Source organism: Peromyscus maniculatus, chromosome 2, assembly GCF_049852395.1.
Source record: "Peromyscus maniculatus bairdii isolate BWxNUB_F1_BW_parent chromosome 2, HU_Pman_BW_mat_3.1, whole genome shotgun sequence".
NCBI lineage: Eukaryota > Metazoa > Chordata > Mammalia > Rodentia > Cricetidae > Peromyscus > Peromyscus maniculatus.
In genome coordinates, this window is record NC_134853.1 from 153,381,284 (window position 1) to 153,401,339 (window position 20,056).

General features: G+C 41.4%; 1 protein-coding gene across 2 annotated transcripts in view; it reads right to left on the bottom strand.

The window, feature by feature from the left end:
- The window catches only part of Maco1 (macoilin 1), a 60,771-nt gene that overhangs the window by 27,464 nt on the left and 13,251 nt on the right, over positions 1 to 20,056 (bottom strand). The window contains exons 2-6 of one of the 2 annotated variants that reach the window (XM_006975660.4): positions 12,872 to 13,013; positions 11,354 to 11,480; positions 8,193 to 8,316; positions 6,002 to 6,180; positions 3,872 to 4,373 (exon numbers count right to left, since the gene is read on the bottom strand). In XM_006975660.4, the coding sequence (XP_006975722.1) occupies positions 3,872 to 4,373; positions 6,002 to 6,180; positions 8,193 to 8,316; positions 11,354 to 11,480; positions 12,872 to 13,013 (1,074 nt within the window). Of the gene's footprint in view, positions 1 to 3,871; positions 4,374 to 6,001; positions 6,181 to 8,192; positions 8,317 to 11,353; positions 11,481 to 11,777; positions 11,847 to 12,871; positions 13,014 to 20,056 lie in introns of those variants that run through there. The other variant, XM_076565384.1, reaches the window with a different exon arrangement.

A 20,056-nucleotide genomic window follows, 5' to 3' on the forward strand; every position in this document is an offset into this window, starting at 1 on the left:
AACAAAAACAAAAACAAAACAAAACAAAACAAAAACTACAAATAAAATCTTAAAAAACAAACAAGCAAACAGCAAAATTGGCACTGGGCAAGATCTGCCCTGTATGTAGCTGTCTACTAAGGAATACAGCATCCGAGAATGCACTCACAGAGCTGGTGATGCTTGAGAAAAGACCTACGGGTACACTGACTAGCCCTGCACAGTGCTGGTCAGTCTTATCTGAAGAGCCATTCCCACAAAGTGTCTTGGAAAGTTGTTAACCACTAATTAACACCCCTCAATAAATTATTAAATTCATTTTTCAAAAATAAGTTTTCAATCGTGGTCCTGAGACAAGACATAACTGAAGATTGTATTGCATTAATTCATTATTATAAAAGAGCTACAAGTTAGTTTGGCTTTCAATTTTCTTGCCCAAATACTTGAAATACTTGAAAATGAGTAGAAAGCATCCCTGTGGAGTTATAGCCAACCTCAGAGCTATGCAGAACCATGGCATGTCTGAAAAAGTTGCATGTCCACAGCTGGCCCTGCATGCCTGCACTATGAGCCGTATGGACTGTGCTGGCTAGTTTTATGTCAACTTGACACAAACTGGAGTCATCTGAGAGGAGGGAACCTCAATTAAGGAAATGTTTCCAGAAGACTGGGTTGTAGGCAAGCCTATAGGGCTTTATCTTAATTAGTGATTGTTGGGAGAGGGCCCAGTCCATTGTGGGTGGCGCCATCTCTATCCTGGTGGTCCTGGGTTCTGAAAGAAAGCAGACTGAGCAAGTCATGAAGAGCAAGCCAGTAAGTAGTCGTCATCCATGTCCTCTGCATCAGCTCCTGCCTCCAGGTTCTTGCCCTGTCTGAGTTCCTGTACTGATTTCTTTCAGTGATGAACAGTAATGTGGAAGCATAAGCCAAATAAACCCTTTCCTCCCCAAGTGGCTTTGGTCATGGTGTTTCACCAGCAATGATAACCCTAAGACAGACACAACTGAGTCCAGTTTACTCATCTGCACATGACACCCACTCCACTCTCTAGCTAACAACTCAAACACAGGCTTAGATAAGCAGCCTTGGTAGCATTCATCAAAACATACGTCAAAAACAGAAGAGACAAGCAATTGAAAAGGAAGTGGTAAGGCCTCTTCCAATCAAGGAGAATTTGCTTAGAAAAAAATGCTTTCCCTTTCAAATCCTTTTATTATTGTTTACTGTAGAGAAGTCTGAAAACCTATTTTTTTTTCCAGACAGGATTTCTCTGTGTAGCTTTGGAGCCTATCCTGGAACTCACTCTGTAGAACAGACTGGCCTCGAACTCACAGAGATCTGCCTTCCGAATGTTGGGATTAAAGGAGTGCACCACCATCGCCCAGTTGAAAATGTATGTTAAATAAAAAGGAAAAAAAATGAATGCTTGATTCTATCACAGGCTATAGCTTTTGTCAACATTTTAGCTTTTCTCTTCAAATCTCTTTTTTGTATACATTGGAGAAAATGTTTTAAATTACATTGCTTTCTCCTTCTTCATGGAGTATCATATTGTGAATATTCTCCCAAGTTCTTAAATATAGCCCAAAAATATGATCTTACAGTGTCGATATTAGAAGCCAGGAGTAGTGGCACAGAGACAGGCCAGTGATAGTCAGAGCTACATAGTGAGATCCTGTCTCTTAACAAACAAAAAACAATATCTGTATTAGAAGTCTATCAAAGTATCAAAGAACCAGATGTGGTGTTACATACCTTTAATTCCAACACTAGGGAGGCAGAAACAGGTGGATTTCTTGTATGAGGACAGCCTGGTCTACAGAGAGTTCCAAGAAAGCCAGACTACATAGAGAGACCCTTTCTCCAAAACAAATGAAAAAATAAAAAAGTTTATCAAAGAAATGGCCCACTATTTAAGTTTTCCCATTGTTGGATAACTAAGTTCTTCTCTTGTTTTGAGACAGGGTCTCACTATGTATCCCTGACTACCTTGGAACTTATTATGTAGACCAAGCTAGCCTTGAACTCACAGAAATCTGCTACTTCTGTCTCCTGGGTATTAGGATAAAGAGTGTGCATACCTGGCTCCCTTTATTTTCATATTACATTAAAAGTTGAAAAGCATTCCACATTAAGTTTATGAAACTACTTAAATACATTTTCTATTAACTTACTGACAGCAAGTACTTCTCTAAAATAGAGACTTGCTCTGAGAGGGCCTACAGGTGAAGACAGAGTCCACACTGGTGACAACAGGAGGCAGCAGTCCCCAGGAGCAGGCAATAGGCACAAATACACAGCATCAGCCCTGCCTCACTGGCCAGCTGGGTCCTCAATCTTCAATACCAAAGGCAGATCAGATGGCAAAGCCAATTGGCATCACATGTTACTGGGGTAGCCAAGAAAGCCTTTTCACCTCACTTGCAATACCAAACACAGGAGACCTGTTTTGATACTAAGATCCTGTAAAGATGTTAAATAAGGTGTGGCAAAGGTTTCACCTGCTGCAGCAGTTAGTGAATATTGGGGAATTCCCTCTGAAATAAGTAGTACAACTGGTCTTTCTCCTCTGGACATCTGGAAGCAGGCTCTCTGCTGACTGTTCACTCTGCAGGATAGGGGGAAGGTTGTGGATGCCTGCCCAGCATCAGCAATGGCATGCTTCCAAAGTTGCATAAAGGCCTGCTACAGGAGTGAGAGGTAGAGTGTGGAACCCATGTCCATTTCTCTTATCTGGCTATCACTCACAAAATTAAAACTAGTCAATATTCTGGTTCACATTACTTACAATGCTTAAAACTCTTCCTTGAAGAACAAATTGCCCTTGGCCTTTAAATAAGCTAAAAAATGGGCAGTGGTGGCATACACCCTTAATTCCAGCATGTGTGAGTCAGAGGTAAGTGGATCTCTGAGTTTGAGGCCAGCCTGGTCTACAGAGCTGGGACAGCCTGGGATACACAGAGAAACCCTGTCTCAAACAAAGTAGAATATAAGAAACTTACTGGATTGTGTGGGCTACCTATAGCAAAACAAAAACAAAAACAAAACCTCTCGTTCAGCTCTTCGCTCCAGGATTGAAGACCGGGGAAAAGCCGTTCCTGTTTGCCGATTTAGTCAATGAATTCTGAGCCAGTCAGTGTCACAATTAAGGTTGACAAAAGAAACGTTTCTGATTAAAATCCCTATCTAACACTGTGTTACCACATGGAATTTTTAGCGAGAGATTTCTTTTTTCTTTTCTTTTTAAAATGTATTTTGTGTGTGCATGTGCCATGTGCATGTGGAGGTCAAATGACAAATTGTCAGCATCAGTTCTCTTGTCTACCATGTGGGTCCCGGGACCATCAGGCTTGGCAGCAAGCACCTTTACCCAGTGAGCCACCTTGTCAGCCCAAGAGATCATATTATACTTTTCAAACCTGAATATCCCAGACTTACCGATGCATAATTTAAATTCTAACTGTAGAAGAAACTACTGAAGTAAACCAGCTCAGGGTAACAACAACTTTCTTACTCCCTTCCCCCATCTACGTATGCTTGATCATAGAAGATTTGCACCATCACGGACACAGATCTTCCTCTTTGTCTTTTTGCCAAAAAGAACTTTAGATATGCAAATGTAAAAGGACAGGACTAACAGCATCCTTCAGGGCCACCAAGCGGCTGCATGTCAATCTATCACTCGTGGGAAGTCGTCATCATCACCTCTTATTCAGAACACAGAACAGGTCAGAATGGTGTTTTAATATGCTGACACAGGTGACTGACGAACCTGTGTCAAACAAACCCCAGACACCACCGGTCACAGCGCTGACCACCAACAGCTCCAGCAGGCCCATGGGCACGGGACTTTGGGGTTGCCGCAAGCGGTGGTGAGGCCGCACACACTTACCTCACCAGCGCGTCTGGCTTGCTCAGCTGGTTGTTGGGAATGCAGTTCTCCATTAAGTCCTTGTGCGCACTGGGGCTCTTGCTGGCACACTTCTGCTTCTTCTCGTTTTTACTAGACGAGGAAGGAATGCTTCCGTTTGTAGCGCTGTGACTTCGAGGTGAGGAGTTCACAACTCCACTGGCATTTTTGTAATTTTTTGAGGAAGCAGTGCATGAGTCCTCTTTTAAGAGATTTTCTGTACTTCCCACAAGATCATTGTTTAATCTTTTACTATTGATATGGTTTTCCATATACTCAATTTCTTGTATTTTAGAGTCTACAGGTTGTAGAATATTGTTGTTATTTATTCCAAGGTTATGTTTTTTGGCATCCTTGTCCTTTTCTTTCCCTTTTTCTCGATATTCTATCTCTGGCAGCGTTGTGGAAAGTTTTTTGTTGGCTGGGATGCCTCCGTTGTGATGTATAAGGATCGAGGAATCCATGTCCGGCAATCCTTTGGCTGCTACAGTACCAAAAACAAACCAACAAACAAACAAAAACCCATACTGGAATATTGAGCTTTTAAAAACATAGACCACATTTATTTAGTAAATGTATTAGCTAGGCCTAAAAATTCACTACATTAATCACAGTAGAAACTTAGAAGAAGTAGCCGGGCGGTGGTGGCGCACGCCTTTAATCCCAGCACTCGGGAGGCAGAGGCAGGCGGATCTTTGTGAGTTCGAGGCCAGCCTGGGCTACCAAGTGAGTTTCAGGAAAGGCGCAAAGCTACACAGAGAAACCCTGTCTCGAAAAACCAAAAAAAAAAAAAAAAAAAAAAAAAAAAAAAAAGAAACTTAGAAGAAGTAAGTACAGCGTATTACACTAACTCCCAAGTCCAGACACATTTGAAAAAAAAAAATCACCATAATAAGAACTTCAAACCATTAAAGATTTGGCTTTAAAATAAGACTAAAATTTTATAATTATAATTAAGTCATATAATATGTATATATATGTAATTTAATTTAAATGAAAGAAAAGATGTGACTTCAAATGAAAGAAAAGATGTGACTTCCAGTTATAGACATCTAGTCTTTGTGTGACTCAAGTGTTAAAGTAATCCGTCTGTATCATTTACTAGGACACTTATAAACAGCTTCCTATATCAGCTCAATATATTTTAATGTGCTGTGGTATCCTTGAGAGCTATTTTGTACTGCTTCAGAAAAAAGGATTTTGATATAAATTAATTAGAAAGCATGACCTGAAACTTCTGACTTCCTGCACAGAAAACCAGTGTTACTACAAGCTCACCTATCACTACTGGCTGAATGTCCGCAAGAGAAGCCCCTTAGTAATGGTTCCATTTGCTGGGCGTGGTAGCACACGCCTTTATTCCCAGCACTTGGGAGTTTGAGACTAGCCTGGTCTACAAAGTGAGTTCCAGGACAGCTAGAGCTGTTACAAAGAAACTGTCTTGAAACGCCCTCCCCCAAAAAAAGGTTTAATTTAAGATCCACCATCATACAATATATGAAATATATGAAACATTCAACCAGGACCCACATGTCGTTGTTCTGCCAGAAGGCAATGTCACATGTCCACACAGCCATCAACATCACATGTCTACACAGCCATCAATGTCACATGGCCACACAGCCACCTTGCTTATACTTTGGTTCTTGACTTGCTTCAATTACAATGTCATAGTCAAGATGTATTTTATTAATAAGTATTTCTTACAATTTGTAACACAATATTTACACATTTAATTAAAAATAATGAACTAGGGGATGGAAAGATGGCTCAATAGCTAAGAGCACTTGTTGCTCTAAGGTTCAGTTCCAGTACCACATGGTGGCTTAGAACAATCAGCAACCACAGTTCCAGGGCTCCAGACTACTATACATATAAACATGAAGAAAAAAAATCAATACACATAAAAATATATGTAAAACAAATACTATATTTAGAAGCAGATGGCCCTCAGAGAGTAATAAAATACTGCACTCACATTCTGTATTTCATGACCAAACAATGGCCCCAGGAAGAACCAGAAAACTGGAAACTCTAAACTCTCAGCCATTTTTTAACTGAGGCAAAATCTGACTAGCCTATTAGGTCCACAACTTAAGAGTAAAGACCTACCTTCCTCAGCCTCCTTTTCTTGCTTCTGCAACATCTGCTGCTCTGGAGGGAGGGCCTGCTGAAGAAGCTGCATATAAAACTCGTTCTCCTTTTGAACTTCCTTTTGCTTCCTTAACCGCATTTTGTAGCTCACATAACTTTTGAAGCCAAAGCCCAAAGTCACCACAGGGTACCCAATACTAGAAAGAAGACAGTCCAGCCAATAATTGCAAGCACAAGATACACAACATGTGCACCAGGCACATAGGCTACTGAGACTGAAAATCAGAAAACCATTTCTAGTTGATGACGATGAACCCATGCACAGAGAACAAGCCCCTGGGCTACAGGTCTGATGGACCACAGGAAAACATTTCCCATCCTATTTTAGGGGTTCTTTAATTCTAGGAGTCCCCACAGGGACTGACAGATACTGCAGCTAATGTTTTTGAGGAAATAATGGGCTTTATGCACTAGAATTTAGCCACCATTCTGTTTTTAAGAATAAAAAGGTATCTGGACATGATGGGGCCATTGCTAACAAGAACTCGGAGGCTATGGCTGCACAATATCAAACCAAAGTTGCAGCACAGATCAGGGAAAGGCTCATGAAGTCCCATCCCTAGCTGAGGCGCTATTAAAGCTACCCATGTTCCAGTGAATGGTCCGATACCCATGCACAGACTGGCAGCGGACTCAGTGGATCTAAAAAAAAGTACACGAAGTTGGAAGGGATAATTATGTGTGTATGTGGAGCTTATTAATAGGGAGAGTTTAAGGGGAAGGAATGGTGGGTAGATTTGATCAAAACACATTATACTCATGCATGAAATTCTCAAACAAAATTTTCAAAAAGAACTAAAGGGTAGAGATTTTTATGGGTAGCCAACAATAGTCATGCTAAGTGTTAAAAAAAATCAAAAGGGCACAAGGCGGTGGTGGCACACGCCTTTAATTCCAGCATGCAAGAGGCATGGTGACCTCTGAGTTCAAGCCCAGCCTGGTCTACCAAAGGAGACAGTCAGGGCTACACAGAGAAACCCTATCTTCAAAAAACAAAAACAAACAAATCAAAAGGGTATTGTTTAATTTTTAACATCAGAAGACAGTCAAATTTAGGCAATTACATGAACCTTCTTGTGTCTGAGGAGTAAGAGCAACAGCTGCTTCTGTAAAATTAATTCATAAACACTCTGTCACACAGCAATTCCCAAATCACTTATGTGTAAGTATCAGGAGTCATCTGAGTTGTTAGAGTTGTTACACTAAGTTAAAACAAGTGTTCTTACAACTCTAATATAAGACAGAAAGTAAAAGTATTTCCTCCAACCAATCAAACTGCCAAATGCTTTTCCAAAGCATCTGTCTACAAACACTGTCAAGCCTATAGTAAGGCTCCCAAGTGTTAAAAGTGTTACACTTTTTAATTAATTTAAATATAGTTTTACTACAAATTTAAAGTGACAATGTTTATTTAACTCATTTGTTTGTAAAAACTAAAAAAAAAAAAAAAAAACTGGAAATAGTAATTTGCATTTATTTGGGGGATTGTATTTTTCACAACTAATATAAACAGAAATCAAGCTTAGTTTCTAATATTTTTAGTTAAAGCTAAATGAAATATACCTCAACATTTGCTTATATTTCATAAGAAGCAATGTTCCTTTTAAAAGTGTTAATAGGCTGGAGAGATGGCTCAGTAGTTAAGAGCACTGACTGCTCTGCCGGAGGTCCTGAGTTCAATTCCCAGCACCCACATGGTGGCTCACAACTGTCTGTAATGAGATCTGGTGCCCTCTTCTGGCCTGCAAGGACACATGCAGGCAAAATACTGTATACATAATAAAATCTTTTTTTTTTTTTAAGTGTTAATAGCCTTATCACTTCTGTAAAAGACTATGGAAGCTTTAAAAACATGGCCATAGCTCATCAAGACTTTGGAATCATCATCAAAATCACTTGTCAGATACTTACAAGCTTGGCACTAAGTTAAACACTTGACACGTTGCTCCTCCTTCCCATGATCTCAGGAGAGAGATTAGAAAGCTGATGCTTAGAGTGACGGGCTCAGCAACACAGCTGTTGGGACAGGGCTAGGACTCCACCTCTGCAAACGCTCACACTCTCTACCAGCAGGCTGCACTGACGCTGGGCTCAGCTGAACTAACCATCTTACACTGAAATGTAGACTAAGACTATAGGTAATACTCACCAGTGAGCAGCAAATGGACGACAAAGGTCTACATGAAAATTTTTCAGATCTTTGAATCTAATTGCTGCTTCAATATAAACAAAGAGTATCCAGAGGGACACTGTAGGCAAGCACACTCCCCTTTCTGTGGGAAAGCAGCAGAGAGACGACCATCAATGAACACAGTAGCTGACACCACAGACGGCTTATCTGGAGACTCGGTCAGTGACAGCGACTTTCGTTAGGACCTTCCACTGAACTAAAAACAGTATCATCTGAACTGAAAGCTTTCCTGTGACAAACAAGCCCACAAACTAATTGACAAAAATAAAAAAAGGTAAACATCTGTCAGGAAATATTCAGAATATATGTCAAACAAAAGACTCATAATCTTAATATACAAAGAGCTCCTAAAAATCAATTAAAAAAAAAAAAAGGCAACCAAAGTTCGCTATAATACTGTATGCCTACCTGTAGCCCCAGCACTTAGAAGACAGAGGCAGGTGGATCTCTGAGTTCAAGGCCAGCCTGGTCTACAGAGGGAGTTTCAGGACAGCCAGGGCTACAAAGGAAACCCTGTCTCAAAGAAAAAAAACCAAAAACCCAAAGAACAACAACAAAAAAGAAGCACCAGCTGCTCCCCCAGAAGTTCTGAGTTCAATTCCCAGCAACCACATGGCAGTTCACAACCATCTATAATGGGATCTGATGCCCTCTTCTGGGGGGTATGCATACATGTAGACAGAACACTCAAACATAAAATATACAAATAAATAAAGTTTAAGAAAAAAATCAGGGCTGGAGAGATGGCTCAGAGGTTAAGAGCACCGACTGCTCTTCCAGAGGTCCTGAGTTCAATTCCCAACACCCACATGGTGGTTCACAACCATCTGTAATGAGATCTAGTGCCCTCTTCTGTATACATAATAAATAAATCTTTAAAAAAAAAAAAAAAAGAAAAAAGAAAAAAGAAAAAAATCATCACCAACATCAAAAAGTTTATGACACAATCTTACCATTCTTTTATGGATATATACAATTTTATTAAGCATTTTTTTAAATTTTCTACTTTTATTCAAGTATTTTATGTGGGTGCACACATATGTACATGCCACATCAAGCTCGTCTCTATATAACGTTTCAGTCAGGTCTCTGCTTCCACCAACAGGATTCTGGGGTTCCGACTCAAGCCCTCAGGCTTGCCAGCAAGTGCTTTGACCTCCTGGACTGTCCTGCCAGCCCTTGTCAACTATTCTTAATCTCAAGGAATTTTAAATTTTTTCATAGGGAAGAAAAACTAGCCCTCCAAGTTATATATACTATAATCCTATTTTCCATGTTTCTATTAAATGTAGTTTGTTTGTCTCAGCCTTAACTATTTCAAATTAAAACCTATTTCACGACTTGTCACTCCAATGTGTGTGTCACTCACTCTATTGCACTATCTGCCGATCCCTGGGGGAGTCCCAACAGGTTCTATAGGAGCCATGTCATTAGTTCCTTCCCTATGAGACAACACTGAAGGAATCAGAAAGGCTGCCTTTGCCAAACAGAGTCCTAGCACATCTGGGCTGAGCCTCTCTCACATTTAGATTAGCCCATCTTAGGTAACAGAGAAGAAACTGGGATGCACATATATGGTCCAGAAGGAAATACAAGCAAAAACTGGTTCAAAGAAAAATCTCTTGAATTAGACTAGACAGCAGCCAACTTGAGAACATTCTGGGTAGCTTAAAATCGAGTCCGATCCTACAGTGGAGAAACCACGCTCACAGTGGAGACCTCCACCGGCAGGCCTCAGCTGTCTCTCCAGTGGCCGGAAACCACTTGCAGCAGCAGCAGCAGCAGCAGCAGCAGCAGCAGCAGCAAGGACGAAGCTGCTCCAGAGAGCTTTTACTGTCTGGTGTGCACTCCAAAGTTACAATCCTACAGGTTACAGCTGGGTCAGAGAATCATGTCTCACACAGCTCTGCAGACAGTGTGACCCTGAGGACCAATCCTCAAATTCCAGCAGCACATGCCACATATGCTTTCATAGTGAGTTGGAGTTGTCAAACATTTCTTCTGATCTTGGTTCGAAATAACAAGTTTGAAAACAGAAGAAAGCTGCCTATGAATCCCTATCAGTAAGAATCTATCTGAAATACAGTGTAAAGAATTAGGAGCACAAAATAGGAAGACACTTAAAATGCCAGACAATTAAAAGCTAGTGACATCAGGAGTATTTTTGCTGACAGAAAAACAAAGACTTAAGAGGCTATGACAGTGTCTTCAGATCACGTGATACATGTCATCTGGGGGAGACCATTTATTCAGAGTGGTCCTATGAAAGTGGTCCTGTATCAGGCCACCTGAAACTTCTAAGGCCAAATTCTGTCCATTTTCATATGTTTCTGGATAAATCCTTTGTAGATCTTCTAAGAATCTCTAAGCCTCAAACTGTAACAGCATCTTGGGTTATAAGTACAAGGACACTTGTGACCCAGTATAGAGAACAATTTTCTCCTATGCAGCCCCAATGTGAATGAGAATGGCAGGAATCCATACCACTGCACATTGTAGAAGGGCCTCTATGTGCCTGGGATGCTGATAATTTTTTTTTTGGGGGGGAGGTCAAATTATTGGGTTCACACGAATGACTTCTAACTTTCCTTTCAATACAGAAAGGCTATGAACAGTCTTCTAGTATGGCACATGAATGTCTTCAACTACTCCCTAAACATAAATCACTTCAACTCTTTTTAAATTGACATCTTTGCAATAGAGGTGTCAACTGAAATGCCTAAACTTTAAGTTTTTGATTCAAATAATTAAAAAAAAATAAATAAAAAAGGAAAATCCGTGTATAAAAGCATATAGAGCAAGGCATGGTGGGGTATACCTATAATCCCAAACTCAGAAGGCAAAAGGCAGGAGAATCGCTGTGAGCTGTAGGCTGGCCTGGTCTACATAACGAGTTCCTGGACAACCGAGACTATCTAATGAGACCCTGCCTCAAATAACCAACCCTACAATCAACAAACAAACAAAAACCCACAAACCACCACCACAAGCCAAACAACATATTACCATGTATTGGGGAAAGGCAACTTTAAACTGTCAATCTTAAATAATTCATTCAAATAATCCACATTTTAAAAACTTGCATCTAAAATTTCTAACCAAGAAGTCATCAAGCTTACCTGTGTGCCATACGTACTGGACCCATACATATGTGCTAGCAGCAAAAAAAAGCCATTGTATGGGAATGAAGAGGAGACATATGATATTTGATGTAAATGCTACACAAACAAAAAATACTGAGAAGGCCTAAAGAGAGAAAAAAAGGTAAATTAAAACCACATTTCAGAACTTGTCATTTTCAAGCATGTTATTAAAAGCTTTGTTGAATAAAATTACTAAATACAGAGCAAGTTAACAAGAAGAAATTTTAAACACTTAGAATAGACCACATAGCAGCAGTGGTTATTAGCTTGCTTGAGCAGCACATATACTAAAAAGCAGTGGCTAACTCAACATTCAAGAGTGCTTAAACTATGGGGAAGAATTGGACCAGAAGTGAGGTCGGACCACAGTGAGCTCCTTGGGATGCTCTAGGCAGGTCACCTGAAGGAACAAGAACTTTAACCCTGAAAATCCTCCTGTTTCCTCATAACCCATCCCTAAAGAGCTTCACTCTTAAAGGAGAGGCTTGCTGGAATGCTGATGAACCAAACATTGTAAGAAATACATATGCTGGTGGTAATACTAATAACACTGCCTTCCTCTGGACACCACTATTCATTACCAATAAGACAAAAGCTGGAGGCCATCTTTTGGAAGCCTGGATTGGAGAGTTAGCTGTAAGGTGTAGCTATGGAACACAACAGAAATTACACATAAGTCAAAAGAATAAGCTCAAGCTATGCCCCAAGCTCTAACTGGATAGTTTAAAACCTGTGCTCTAGCGACTCCTGAAGGGGCTTTGAGCGCTTTCCAAACAGAGAGCTCTAAAACAACAGAGGCACTCTTCTATTTTATTGGGTAAGTAGTTATTTTCAATGAATTAATAAATATGTATTTAATTTTCATTTTATTTTTTCTTTTGTTTTTTTTTTTTAACTATTATTTGTTTTTTGTTTAATTTTCCCTGAGAACAAGGTCTCTGTAGCCTTGGCTGGCCTGGAACTCAGTTTGTAGACCAGGCTGGCCTTGAACTCACAAATATCGTCCTACTTCTGCCTCTTTATTGCTGGGATTAAAGGCATGCATCACCACCCAGCTTGTTTTATTTTGTAACCTACATTAACAGAAGCTCTTGGGAGTTTTCAGTAATTTTTAAGAGTATAAAAGGAATCTTGAGATCAATGAGAATCACTGCTTTGATTCAATTACAACCTAGTGACAGGAACTCCAGAGCACTCTAGAGTAAGACTAGGCAATACTGAGTCCTCCCACTGCTACCCACCTCTTGTAACCCTATACCCAGTCTCCTCACTCCCCTCAAGTGGGAGAGAAGGAGAAAACAGAACCACTCATCAGTGGGCTTAGAACAGCCAAGTTTTAATTCACAGATCCAATTAGCTTATCCCAACACAGGCACTTCAGTATTGCTAATAAAATCCATTTAAAACAGGTCAGTATCAGCCACTGAAGATATTCTTTTAATTAGAAGGGTAACTAAATCCCTGACAGTTGGAGAACATGCAATAGGAACATACCAGTCCCTGGTATCTGAAGGAATCATAGACGCTTCTGATGAAAAGCCAGAATGGCCACAGATATTCAAATCGGAACTCCAGGACAAAGTCTGCCAGGAGGACAAGTGCCCACACTACCAGGAATTTCAGGTATAAAAATGTACTGCAAAACATAAAAAGAAGGGATTCAAGGTCATGCATGGAGAACCAGAAATAGGAATGTACTGTTTCTGTTTCAAACAGATATAAATAACTTCATTTACCACGAACAAAGTGGAGATACAGCCCAGAAAGCTGCTACTGTGGTCTATGTGGATTGTAAAAACCTCCTTCACTCTAAGCCTCCCTCACTGTCAAGAGGAGATGATGACCAAACCTGCTCAGCTCCATTTAAGATGGAGGAAAAACACTAAATCTCACCACTATTTTAAAATGTGCTAAGTGCCTGACTTGAAGATACTGCAATCCTCCGAGAATGACAGCTTTCAAGCTGTTCTTCATTAGAAGAAAGTGTCATGGCTGAAAGGCTTCAATGTGCGGCTTCCTCACCCTCCACACCTGCTTCAGAGTTGGAAATTCTTGCTGTGCACCTCTCTGTGCTGCAAGAATTCTGTGCTTGTCTCTCTCTTTTACTTCTCTATACAGCATTCATGTGCACTGACCAAACAAAACTGACTTCCTAAAAATATGCCAAAGCTAACTCATGGGACAGACACCAGCTATTACCAAAGACTGTAGGCACAAAAATGTCTGTTAAAGGAAATATCTTCAAACATTCTGCACTTTAGATGTAAATGTATGTTCTGAGTTCCCTCCTATTCATGTTAAAGAGACACATGCTTTGAGAAGCCAATTAGTAGTACATACATATATAACCACTGTACTGAGCTCAAAATAAGGTACAAACACAGTTATAAAAAAAAAAAAAAAAAAGCAAGTAGTAGTGATGGCTCACATCTTTAATCCTAACACTCAGGAGGCAGAGGCAGGTGGATCTCTGTGTGTTCCAGGCCAGCCTGGTCTACAGAGTGAGTTTTAGGACAGCCAGGGCTTTTTTTGAGAAACCCTGTCTCAAAAAAAGTTTCTAAACCAGGTATGGTGGCATACACTTACAATTCCAGGCATGGTGGCATATACTTATAATTCCAGCACAGGGAAAGCTGAGATTTCAAGAAAAATCTAGAGTTTGAGGCTAGCCTGGGATATACAGCAAGTTACAACCTAGCCTGAGTCAGAAAGACTCTATCCTAAAAAAATAAATTTCAAAAACTGACCATATATGAGTTCTGGTGTGCTGTGGGACGTTAATGTATGTCCTGTGGGAGCCCTTCTTGGGTTCCTTGTGGCGTTACCCAGCAGGTTTGCATAGAGGATGATTAGGACCATGGGCCTGAGTGCAGGTGTCTGAGATGGTCTGCACTTGACTGTACTGGGGGATGGTCTGTATGTCAAGTTGCTCTGATTGGTCAATAAATAAAACCTGATTGGTCGTGGCTAGGCAGGAAGTATAGGCGGGACTAACAGAGGAGAAATAAAAGAACAGGAAGGCAGAAGGAGACGCTGCCAGCCACTGCCAGGACAAGCAGCATGTGAAGATGCTGGTAAGCCACGAGCCACGTGGCAAGGTATAGATTTGTAGAAATGCGTTACTTTAAGATATAAGAACAGTTAACAAGAAGCCTGTCACGGCCATACAGTTTGTAAGCAATATAAGTCTCTGTGTTTACTTGGTTGGGTCTGAGCGGCTGTGGAACTGGCGGGTGACAGAGATTTGTCCTGACTGTGGGCAAGGCAGGAAAACTCTAGCTACACTGGTGAAAATGTAAGCAGCTGAGAATGAACTTTCCACACTGTGGAGGGGATGATACTACCCAAGAGAAATGCACATTCATCTCCAGACTCGTGGGGGATATTACCAACAACTGTTTTGGAACTAGCAGCCAGCTACAGACCAAAGGTAAATTAACACAGAAAAAAAAATTAGGGGTTCTACTCAGCACTGACAGAAAATAAGCCATTCAGGAGAAAGTTCAAAACTATTCCCCAAAAAGCTGGGCAAAAACACAAATGAAACTTTAGGAAAGTGTTAACTACTGGTCTAGAGCAAGAAAGCTCGAGGACTGAGACAAGAACTAGTAATGGTAGCAAACACCTTTAACCTCAGCACAGGCCAATCTCTGTAAGTTCGAGGCCAGCCTGGTCTTTGGCAGCCACAGCAGCAGGCCAAAAGGTAGTGAATCCGGTTAGACAAAAAGCCTAAGAACTTTGGTGCTGGATAGGATCTAACCAAAGACCTCACCTGCTTGGTCAAATGACCTTATCACACCTGGCCGCAGTGGCAGAAGGCTGTCTGTCCCCTCTAAGCCACTGGAAGTGTCTCCTGAGATTTAAGCAGTTTACCGAGGCCCTGGACCAGCAAATAGCCTCCTAGGTGCCTAAGTCACCCCACAAGTACAGACCAGAGACCATGCAGGAGGAGGAGCAAGGATGCTGGCCTGTGCTAAGAGGCCACCTGTCCTTTGAGTGGGGGGTCAATGTTGGTGGAGCAGGAATGCTCAGCTGGTGGGGATTACACAGTACAGACCCAATGGAACTGGTCGTCTTCCTGCCTTTTGTCCAAAGGTGGGTTCCTTGATGCACCAGAATATGGTGATATTTTATTTGTACTGAAATGTGATTTTATTTGTATGTTAATAAATAAAGTTGCCTAAGGGTCAGAGCTAATAGCAAGCCATAGCAGAAGTCTGGCAGTGGTAGCACACACCCTTAATCCTGATCACATGACAGGCAGATCTGTGTGTTCAAGGATACCACCAGCATGGAGACACATGCCTTTAATCTCAATACCAACCATAGAAGACCTGGAGGTCTGTATAGATGGGCAGAAGAGGAGGTCATGTGGTTGGGTTTACAACCAATGAGAAGGCAGATAGAAAGTCAATAAAAAGGACAAACACACAGGAAGTAGGTCTCTTGCGGGAGAGGTAGGACAGCAATGGCAGTGAAGGGTAAGGTTCATTTGACGGATTCAGCTCTTAGCTATTGCTCTGACCTCTTGGCTTTTAACTCTGTGTTTGGCTCTGTGTTTCTTTCTTTTTCTTTTTCTTTTTTTTTTTTTCAATAGACGTTTCCTTTTATTTCGAGACTGAAACAGTGGAATGAAATTGCTTTGTGGCTGAAACAACATTCACCGGGAAGGAACCCGAGTGCTCATCCAAAGAACAAACTTGCCACGTCCGAGCCAGTTACCCACCTCCCCCAGCTTCCAGAACAGACAAGGAGGGGAGGCGGGCACAAACAAATTCAGGGTTTTGACGGCTGGCAGAGTTCCGGTCAAGTACAGTTTTCAAAGTTGTCGTGATTACAGAATACAGCAGTCACAATCCCTCCCCGATTTCCACCCAGAAAAATTAATTCCTCACTGGAAGCCGTGTTTTAGGACTGCCTATCCATCCATTCTGCCTGAGGGGAGTGGAGTCTTTTGACTTAACTGGTTTGGGGGATCGGAATCAAGATTCTCAAGGGAGACTCCAATGGTAGCCATGTTTACTCATTGTGTTAATTTATAAGGCTCTGTGTTTCTTATTTAACAAGATGGTTACATCTACACCGGAGGCAGACCCAGCTGGGGCAGCTGGGCCACAGGAAGATACCACACTGCCTTCACACAAGGTTAACTCAAAGACAAAGGTGGACATGATGGTATCCGTTCCACAGGCAGGCTATGTCCTTGGGTCCAAACTCCATGGCTCCCATTGCCAAGTTGGAAAAAGTAAAGGCCAAAGAGCTTGTCAACAAAATGGGTTAAATGCACACACTGCTGAGTTTCCTGCACACAAATACAATGTGTGAACTGCCCTTCAGGCTGGAAAGACGGCCCAGCAGTTCAGAGCACTTGTTAATTCCCAGCACCCACATAGTAGTTCACAACTGTCCACAATTTCAGTTCCAGGGGATCCAATGTCCTCTTCTGGCCACCAAGGGCACCAGGTGCACAGACGTACATCCAAGCAAAACACTCAAAACACTCTTACACATTAAATAAAATATTTAAAAAAAAATTAGGGGGTTGGAGATTTAGTTCAGTGGTAGAGCACTTGCCTAGCAAGCACAAGGCCCTGGGTTCAGTCCTCAGCTCCAGAAAAAAAGGAAAAAAAAAGTCCTGGAACTCACTCTGTAGACCAGGCTGGCCTCAAACTCAGAGATCCACCTGTCTCTGCCTCCTGAGTGCTGGGATTAAAGGCATGTGGCACCACCACCCGGATAGATGTTTGTTTGTTTGTTTGTTTGTTTATTTGTTAATAAAAAAAAAGAAAAGAAAAAAAGAAAGAAAGCTTGGACCAGCAAATTGGCACAGTAGTAAAAGAAGAAAAAGCACAAAAACAGCTTGCCCTGAAGACCCTCCACAGTGGAAGGGATAAAAAGCCGAACGTTGTCCCCTGACTACTGGTACGTGAATACCAAATCCTTTCTCTCACACACAATAATAACAATTTTTTTCAAAAGCTTTCCAATCTTGTATACTTTGTAAGGCAAGCATTCTTATGCTGATATGATCAAATTAACTATTTGAATAAATACAGATTTAAAAAAAACAGGCTATTTTCCCTCTTGGTGGTGGGGGTTGAATCCAGGGCCTTGTACACACTAGGTATGTGCTCTAGCACTTAGTAATACTCCTAGCACAAACCAAGAACTGTAATAATTAATTGAGAAACATTTCCCTAAGATGTAGAATGGTCTATATGCTTGAGAACAGGAGGACAAAAACAAAATTCAGTCAGAGGATTCTTTCTGTGCCCTATGAAGCCACACAGAAGACAATTTATTTAAACAATAAAGAATTTGCCATTTAGTGTTAATTTCTTCTATTTTTAATTTTTGTAGTAATTATTTTGTGCATGAGTGTTTTATATGTATGAGCACCACATGTGAGTCTGATGCCCAAGGAGGTCAGAAGAGGTCATCAGATCCCTGACACTGGAGTTTCTGATGGTTATGAGCAGATATGTGGGTGTTAGCAACTGAACTCAGGTCCTCTGCAAGAGCAGAATTGCTCTTAATCATAAAGCCATTTCTCCAGCCCCTACTGTTTATTTCTAACATTAATTCTTAGAACTTCTTTGGGTTTGGTAATAAGTTTCTAGGAAGTCTGACATAGAAATCAAGGGGCCCAAAGGAAAGAAACAGTTCTGTCCCATTTGAAGTCTCCTCTTCGGTTTCATTACACTACAACTTTGTTGGCCAGTTTAAAGACAGAGCCCACAACTGACTGCGGAAAGCAATGAAAATCTTAGTAGAAAGAACAACTCGAGTCTTGCAGATACTTAGAATTATAAATGACTTCAAAACTAAAAGAAGTTTCCCTGTGGTCCAGAACTGTTTTAGGCACTGAAGTAGGAAAGTCAGTCTCTTAGCCGTGTTTTAAAGGCATTTAAAAATGGCATGGGCAGGCCGGCAATGATGGCTCACACCTTTAATCCCAGCACTCAGGAGGCAGAGGCAGGGGGACCTCTGTGAGTGCAAGTCAGGCTGGTCTACAGAGTGAGTTCCAGGACAGCCAAGGCCACAAAGAAACAAAAAAATGGCCTGCGGCCAGCTGGAGGGGTGGAAGTAAAGCTAGGTGGTAAAGCACTTGTCTAGCATGAGGAAGGCCTTGGGGTCCATCCCAGCATCACATGCACAAAAATAGATTTGTATTACGTAAACTGTATACACTCGGTGGCTTCCAGTTCCTTAAACACCAGCCTGTGACCCAGACACTTGTCTTCTAGATTTCACCCCAGAGCAACACATCCACGTCTCCACAGACTGTCGTGGAGATGCTGGGTTGGTTTACTCACCTATACATACTTCTTTCTTGTTTAGCCATCTGTCAAATGGTAATTCAAATCTACACCTAAACTCTGGCTCCTACTTCTGTCTTTCAATGTAGGAAACTTTTTCTTCTTTTCTTTTTTTATGATTTTTTTATTTAGCCTGGTAGTAGTGGCGCACACTTTTAATCCCAGTACTGGGGAGGCAGAGGAAGGTTGATTTCTCTATTTCTCTCTCTCTCTTTTTTTTTTTTTTTTTTTTGGTTTTTTGAGATACGTTTTCCCTGTGTAGTTTTGGTGCCTGTCCTGAATCTCGCTCTGTAGACCAGGCTGGCCTAGAACTCACAGAGATCCGCCTGCCTCTGCCTCCTGAGTGCTGGGATTAAAGGCACCGGTTGATTTCTTGAGTTCAAGGCCAGCCTGGTCTACACAGTGAGTTCCAGGACAGCCAAGGCTATAAAGAGAAACCTTGCCTCAAAAACAAAAACAAAACAAAAAAAACTTTTATTTTTACTTATGTGTATATACCAGTGTTTGAGTGCAGGCATGTGCATGTGAATACAATGTCTGAGGACATACAAAAGAGGGAGTTGGATTCCCTGGAGCTAGAGGTATAGGCCGTTGTGAGCTGCCCAAAGCAGGTTCTGGGAACCGAACTTGGGTCTCTGGAAGAGCAGTACACAACATTCTTAAAAACACAGAGCCATCTCTCTAGCCCTGTTTTGTTTTTTGTTTTGTTTGTTTGTTGAAACAGAGTCTCATGTACTCCTGTATCAAAGACCTCAGACTCACTATGTAGCCAAGAATGACCCCGAACTTCTGATCATTCTCTGCCTCCAATTCCCAAGTGCTATAATTACAGGTGTGCACCGCCCACCACATTCAGTGTATGAGGTGCTGGGGACCCAAGTCAGAGCTTCGCTTATAAGAGGCAAGTACTCTTAATAACTCAACCACATCCCCAGCCTGATCATCTCTGGAGCTGTCCCTGCAATGTGGCTGAATGAGTAGTCAGTCTTCCCAGGTGGAACATGAACAGTACTACCCACTGCTCTGTCCAAAAGGCACCCAGGAAATGGCAGAATCCCAGTTTAGCAGGCAACACTCTATTTCAACAACTGGATAGTACTGTCCACAGAACAGCAGCCTGCAGAATATTTTTTGATATCCTAATCATTTAAACATAAGGCGGTACAAAATGGTCTTTATTGGTGAATATTCTCTTCCAATTCTGCAACTTCCAGCTTGGGTATGGGGTGGGGTTCTTTCAGACCTTTGATATTCCCCCCCAACCACTTTTTGCCGAGTTTGTTTAGAAGTAAAGACATCTAAGTAAATTTGTATGGTCATTACTGGCTTCATCCTAGCTTTTCCTCAGGCTCCCTTTTCA